Here is a 7964-nt window from a genome sequence, read left to right as displayed (position 1 = left end):
ATTTATTTTCATTTAAATTATTTATTTTCATATATTGCTTGGCTGGTTCAACCGCCTCAATATTATTTTCATTTAATCATTTATTTTAATTATTTATTTTCATTTTATATTCTTGGCTGGCCTTGCCGCCTCTATCTCTTATCTTTTGTCATTTTCATTTCCTTCCACATCTATATTCATACTCTGTCTCTTCCATACTTGTTCTTCCATATAACACTCTGTCTGTCCCCTTTTGGTATCAGAGCCATAAGTGTTCCGATCTATATGCTTGCTTCTTCTTTTAGCACCCGTAGAGTGTTATACATATATAATTGTTTCATTTCTTAATTTTTAATTCTTAAACCTTTATACTGTAGATTTATTATGAGTGTTGAGTAGTAACGACGATGGTATATTATAACCGTCATAATTTCTATATGTATAATTTAAATATATATATATATATATATCGAGGATGATCAAGGTGGTGATGGTGATGGTTGGAAACAAATTGTAGCATAAAACAATGTGGTTAGATTCAAAGTGGGATGAAATAATAAAGTCGAATGAAACAAAATAATGGTTTCATAATGCTTGGTTTCAACTAGCCTATAATTAGTTTTAGTTGAGAAGGTATACAACAAAGGAAAAATGATAAGAAAATATAAAAGCATCATAGAGCGCACCAATAAAGAAACTAGTTGTTCATCTTAACCAACTAGAAATAAGCTCTAATTAAGAAGAATGGCACTACTTCTTCAATCCCTAATCTAATATTGGTTTGAATTAGGAATTTGATTCAATTAGCCTTGTCAAAGTTTTGATCATATCAGAATGTTATCACACATAAGCAATAATGAATGATTTCAACTATTCAAATCAAACTAAAGAATGACAATTAAAATAATAATCAACTTACTTTACTACAATTGGGATTGGAATAAAATTGTTTTAGACCAAATATAGGAGTAAAAATTGTTTCGTCTCACACAAGTAAGGATAAATTCTTGAGAATGCAAAAATGAAGACAAAAAAGAAGAACAAATTACTCTCTAAATGTAGCTTCACATTTAAAGTGTAACGGGGCTAACTATGTGGTGTAAAATATAGCCGAAGTAATTCCCTCCTTAAAAAGCATGAAAGGACCATGGATGAGTCAATCACATAAGAAAGAATATTGGTAGATACAACATGTTCGATTTCATATAAAAAAAGTTAGTAACATCTTTGGATGAATCAATAGAATATTCATGGTTTGATACACCATGGCATGATACATCGTGGTTAGATACAACATGGCAAATATGATGTTATAGATATAATATGGATGATACAAGATGGTTACGTACAATATGGAAGGAAAAAAACAGCATGATACAATGTAGGTGGAAACAAACGGTGGCATAAAATCATGTGGGTAGATTCAGAGTGGGATGAAATAATAAAGTGGAATGAACGAAATAATGGGGTGAAATGATGGATGGTATGAAACAATTTGACATAGTATGAAACAACATGAAATGTTGCATGGGCATGATATAAGGTGTGCAACAAATATGTGTAGTATGATATAAAGTGTATATGAAACATGTGGTATGGAAGAAAAAAATGGGTGTAATATAGTATGTGGTCTAATATGGTGTATAGAATGGTAGGACACGAGGTTGGATACAATATGGATAGAAGCAACTTGGTATGAAGTAATTAAGTTGGCATGAATGTGAAGAAGTAAGCGATGTGGATGAAACGAATTTCCATGATCAAGTAACGGCTAGAAGATTAAAAACAAAGAGTTTGGTCCTTAATGGATTCATTATCGAATCAAACAAGATCCATGTCAAAATTAAAAAGTATAGAAAAAAAAAGGAAAAATAAGAAAAGAACAAACACAAGGATTCTTCTAATATAAATATCAATCCATAAATAACTCTACCGTCTAATCCCTTTTGTGATTAGGAGCTTGAATCCCAGTAGGATCCAAAGAGTTTGAAGACACTTTATATAAGCTTGCTTCTCCATTAGAATAAGGTAAATTGTTCTAAGCTGTTCGAGTCTATTTATTTCTCCGCTTTCTAAGTCCACAACTTGAGGGGTTACGGGCTATGTAGGCTTCTCCACAATAAGTCATGTCATCATCCAAAGAGTTTGAAGACACTTTATATAAGCTTGCTTCTCCATTAGAATAAATACACTGAGCATTAGAACACTTCTAATACATCAGTGACTTAAGTGTTAGAGTGTTTTTTACCAGTACCACCCTGGTACCCCAAAACTCTCCATATGTTTTATTCTTTTGCAGATGTGCATTAATAGTGGTTTTACTTATTTTAAAAGTTTCAAAAAATTTGAGAGTAAATGGATGGAGAATTTTTTTTTTTTAAATGTTTCCAATTTTTACTTAAAAAAGTTAACAAAAGTCTAGAATTTTAAAACTCAATAAAATTTATTGACATTTTATTAGCACGTAAATTTCATAAAATTTTTAAAAATTTTAATTAAATACCCCTTAACTTTACAAACTTTTAAAAGGCTTTTTAAAATTTATATTGAATATTCCCAAACTTATGGAGTTTTTAAATTTGTATTGATGCCTAAATTTTTTAATTTCAAAAAATTTATAAAAATCTTAAAATCCTAATTGAATACAAACCCATGGTTTGATTTCATCCTAATTGTTGATTTCATCTTAATGCTCTTTGTTGTCAAAATTCACAACCAAAGTTCTTTTTAGGGGTGGCAATTTGTGTCAACAGGTCATGTTCAAGTTAATCTATTTATTAATCATGCCGAAATTACTCAATCCGAACACAATCCTTTTATTAATCTTATCAGAAACCCTCAACGCAAACACGACATGTTTAATAAATAGGTAATTTGACATGACTCGTATAACACGTTTATTAAATGGATCAATTTGGGAGTCAACATAACTCATTTATACAATATTGATCCATCTATATGAAATTGATTCATTTACACAAAATTTACCTAATTAAATAAATTAACTTGTTTAAATTAATTATTTTATATAAAATAAAATAATTTAATCATTAATTAATCCTAAATTAAAATATATATGTAAAAGCATATTATAGTTACAAATTTATAGTAATATAACATATGATATGATAATATAAAAATATCATATAATAGTTATATATATATACAATAAACCTCATATTACTTATCTAAAAATAATATAAAAAAAACTTTATCAATAATCATGTTTTTAATTTTCTACATTTTTAATATTCTTAGGCATATTAATTTTTATTTTTTTGGTGCACATAAATCCAAATATCTATTAAATATATTATATTTAAGTAAATAAATATTATTTTAATAATTTTATTTTTTATTTTTAATTAATAAAAAAATTAATAAATGACTTTAAATAAATATATAATTTAGTAATAAAAAAGTATTAGTTAAAATTTTATTAATGATAAATTTAATATATTAAAATTATAATTTAAATGGATTATAATCATATCACGTTGGATTGACATGTTAATTAATATATTTATTTAAATGAGTTAATTCGGATCAATTTCTTATTAAGTGGTTTCAATGATACATTTAATAATCATGCTAAATAGATTGACCTAAATTTGACCTGAACCCATATATATTAAATCCAAATCAACTTGTTGAATATACATATATTCCTCCAGAAGCTCAAATAAATGCCACTCAGTTATCTCTATTAAACCACCTATAAGCTTTTTCAAAAATCCAACTATGTGTAAAGAAGTATCAGGCAACCGATCACTTCTAGCCCCTGGTGAAAGAATACATATAATCTTCCCATATGAACAGTTGCATCATCCCTGCAATAGAATAAAAGCATTTACAAATATTGTGTCGTTTTCAAATTGTGTTATCAGATATACATTAGTTCTTTTATTTCAAAAAAAAAAAAATCTATTATTTATTATTTGCTTCAATAATTATAAAATAGTAATTGCGGTGAATAAGATAAATTTGTTAATTATACTATTTTGATTAGTATATATATATATAGATATATAAACTGTTATATCCATGTCAATGATCGGACATATTGCTAATAATCTAACAGATAATCTATATTATTACATCTATCTATAAACATATGTTGACAAAAATATTTTTTGAAATATTTTAAATTGATGACCATTAAATATGTTTAGAGTTTTTTTTTTTTTTTTGAAAATAAATATTTTTACAGTTATATTGAATATTTTTGCATTAAATAGATTTGTTCATGATTTAGTATCTCGTAACTAATCAAAAAATTTAATTAATTTGGTCCTTTTCCTTTCCTATTTTTTTATTAATTGTCGAAGTCAATGATAAACTTTGCCTCAATAATTATGCATTTAATAGCAATAAGGTGGTTGTTTGATCAAAACAAAAAATAACAATAAAATGGTTTAGAGAGGAAAGATGAACATCAAGCAGTTATTCGAAGAACAGAGAAAATAAAAGAAAAGAAATATATTAATGACACGCTATTGACTAAACTCCAGCACCGACATCATCAACACATATCATTGTTCCGTTACTAACAACGGCGCAAACCCGTTGTCACAACACAACTAAAAAGTCAGTCTTTTTCCTATTTGCACCCATCATCTAATCAAACCCCAATATCTTCTTCTCTTTGACAATAAAGATTACTTGTGAAAGCAAACCACCCACCTCTCGATGAAAGAAAGCCATAAATCCCACCATCCATCCAATCCCAAGGCAAGAAATTGACCACCACTAAATTCCTTTCCTCCTTGCCACTCAAAAAAGTCCAAACCCAATTCTAAAAGCTTTAAATTATTTATTATTATTTTCTTTTCTCAGTTTATGGTGCCCAACTGTAATTCAATAATTTCACCATAAAAAACTGTGAATTAAAAAAAAAAAAAAAAGAATTTCCATAATAAAAATTCAACCCAAAATTTTTTTCCTAATTCTCTGGTTCTTACATTGCATGTTATTTGTGTTGTACATACAAAAAAACAAATGAATATATAATATATACTATCAAGTCAATAAATAAAAGATGATAAATATCAAAACGACGTCGACTTCATTTCCATTTGCCGACCTCCTTGGAAAGAGAGAGAGAATCCCAACCCTTTGTTTTTTTCAACTACACTAGATCAACACCCTTGAAGCTTTCTTCCGAGGAAGAGGTGGAGAGGTTAATCATTCCATTACAGTCAGAAACACTGTCCTGCAAGCTCTGCAGAAGGTAAGAAGTGCTGAAACTCGTTGACGGCTTGGCTCTTGGGACCAGAGGGACCTCAGCTTCACCCACTAGCATCTGAACCACATTCCTCATTGTGGGTCGGGCTAACGGATCCGGGTGCGAGCAAGCGAGACCAACCAACAGAATCTTCCTCATCTCCCCCTCTTCGAACTCACCCTCGAGCCTAGAATCTGCCGCTGTCAGCAACCTTCCTTCTCTGTGTAAACTCCAAACCCATTCCACCAAATTGCCGCTAACCCCAACTTTCCCAACCCCACTGACTTCTCTCTCAATGGGCCTTCTTCCACTTGCCACTTCGAGGACCACCGCGCCGTAGCTGAACACATCGGTCTTTTCGGTAGCTCTTCCCGTTAGCAAGTATTCCGGTGCCAAATATCCCATCGTTCCGGCGGCCACCGTTGCGTCCGGCGACTTGTCGTGCTCAATTTGTCTTGCTAAACCGAAATCTCCTAGCCTGGCATTGAACCCTTCGTCCAACATTATGTTGCTGGTCTTGACGTCTCTGTGAATTACCTGGTTTTCACATTCTTGATGCAGATAAGCCAGAGCCGAAGCGACGCCGAATAGGATTTTCCGTCTGTGTGGCCACGGCAACGGCATTCTGGCTTCGAACAATGCCTTGTCGAGGCTTCCATTAGGCATTAAATCGTAGACTAATAGGATTTCACCCTTTTCGTGGCACCAGCCTTGGAGGCGAACTAGATTTCGATGCCTTAGAGTTCCGATTATGGATAATTCGGAGAGAAATTCGTTCTTTCCTTGACTACTGTGACTGCATCTTTTCACGGCCACAATGTCGCCGGTGTCCGGCAATATTCCTTTGTAGACCGTCCCAAATGCGCCATGACCAATGATTCTGTTGGCATTGAAACACTTTGTAGCCGTTTTAAGCTGTCTATAAGTGAATTCTTTGGGCGTCTTTAAGATCTCAGAGGCAAAAGATGATTCCGATTTGTTCTTGACGTGTTTGAATTTCTTGGAGTAAACCCAAATCAAAGCACCGGCAAACAATGCTAAAACGAAAGCGCTTGCTGTCACTACCCCTGCAACAGCTCCAGGACCTTGTTTGCAGAGCTGGTTATGGCAAGAGGATGACTTACTGTTCTTCTGGTTTGTGCTGGTTATTGAATCGGAACCAGAGGGAGCCAATGAAGGCGGCGGAGACCTCACGGAATTCGCCGTTGGATTCATCAAAGTCGTAGTCGGAGGAGGTGGAGCCGGAGCCGATGGTGATAAATCCGGCGGCCCAGGAGACGAATTCGATTCGAATGATGAGCTGAAACTCCACCACTCGACACTGTGAATCTCTGTACTCCCCTGAGTCGAACCGGAAAACCCCACGTACATGAAATCGTTGACGAACTGATCCAGATCAAGACTAAAGGACAAGAGAGGCTCTTTCGGTTTCAGATTCGAGTATGAAACCGATATGTTGAAGACTCTTGTTGACCCGTCGTATTCGATCCACGCGTTCACAACGTCACCGCTTTTGAGATCGACATCGAGAGCTCCCAAATCGGCGACCTGAGTAGAAACCATGCTGTTTAGATCCAAACCCACATGGTTTCCATTAATGTCTTTGAATTCCACATCCATAAGAGTGTCGAATTCCACCGCCAAGAACCCCGAGGCCGGACCCAATCCTTCCCCGCTTACGAGCCCCAGGAACCCGCCGGCGTCTCCCACGGTTTCGTCGTCCGGCGTGATGACAAAGGCAAGCCCGCCGCCAATCGAGGACGGGTTCAGATTCGTGACGGAGAAGGAGAAGAATGTGGAGAAGCTCGTCGGGTTGTGAGTTCCGGCCTGCCGGAATCTGATTGGTTTGGTGTAGAGAACCCTGCCGGCGCCGGAGTTCGGGACGGTGAGGTCTCGAGTAAGGCGGACACTGCCATTGTTCAAGTGGGCATCTCCGAGAAGCTTCAGACTGCTCAGAGTTAACGTTCCAAAGTCGAATTCAGTGGCTGCTTTTATCAAAACACTGTTGTGAAAGACAAAAAACAGTGTAAAGTGGGCGAAGAAAATGCCAGAAAATTTAGGAAAAAGTTTTGACATTGTCAGTTTTGATGAACACCCATTAGAGAGAGGGGTTTTTGGGTGTTCAAACAAATTTGTGATGAGGATGAAGATGATGAAGAAAGAGAGATTGAATTCACGGGTCTGGGAAAAAGAGAGAGAAGGATGGGATTGTATTCTTCGGAAATTGCCTTAGGACAGAACAAAACCCCAACAAACAAACAAGGAATACTAATGGGGCAGAGCCATTTTTAGAGGAGAGAGAGTGGAGAGAATCCAAAGGATGACTGAAGCCGACAGGTGGTTGCACAATTTGACACGTGTCGTCCCCCAACGGTTATTTTTTGGGTGATAAAAGAAACCTTTCTTTCTTCCTTCTCAGTTTCACACCCTTTCCGGCGAATCTTGGCTCTCACGTGTATTTCACTCTCGTCTCGATTTATTTATTTATTTTTTTAATCAAATTGTGGGCCAAAGCCAACACAGCACTACAAGTTTTATTATTATTATTATTATTTGGATAAACATTCGTCAAAATAAGAATAACTTTAGAATAACTCTCCTAGGAGCTTCTTCAAAAAATAAAAAATGAAAAATAAAACTAAACCTAAGCAATTTGCCAAAGCGTCAACAACAATTTCTATACCCACATAAATACGATATAGAATATTCACTATAGCGCATAATGGTTCCGTAATATAGTCCTTCAGTGGCCGAACTTTCA

The 7964-nt window shown here is 34.4% G+C and overlaps 1 protein-coding gene across 1 annotated transcript; it reads right to left on the bottom strand.

The window, feature by feature from the left end:
- Window positions 1–4892: 4892 nt before the first annotated feature.
- On the bottom strand, window positions 4893–7712 carry LOC107409921 (L-type lectin-domain containing receptor kinase VIII.1). Its single transcript, XM_016017341.4, has one exon. It carries the CDS (start codon window positions 7277–7279, stop codon window positions 5108–5110), a length of 2172 nt encoding a protein of 723 aa, XP_015872827.3. The 5' UTR covers window positions 7280–7712; the 3' UTR covers window positions 4893–5107.
- Window positions 7713–7964: the final 252 nt, after the last annotated feature.

Source organism: Ziziphus jujuba, chromosome 11 (assembly GCF_031755915.1).
Source record: "Ziziphus jujuba cultivar Dongzao chromosome 11, ASM3175591v1".
NCBI classification, from domain to species: domain Eukaryota; kingdom Viridiplantae; phylum Streptophyta; class Magnoliopsida; order Rosales; family Rhamnaceae; genus Ziziphus; species Ziziphus jujuba.
The sequence above is the reverse complement of the archived record's forward strand: the minus strand, read 5'-3'. Positions and strand labels throughout refer to the sequence as shown.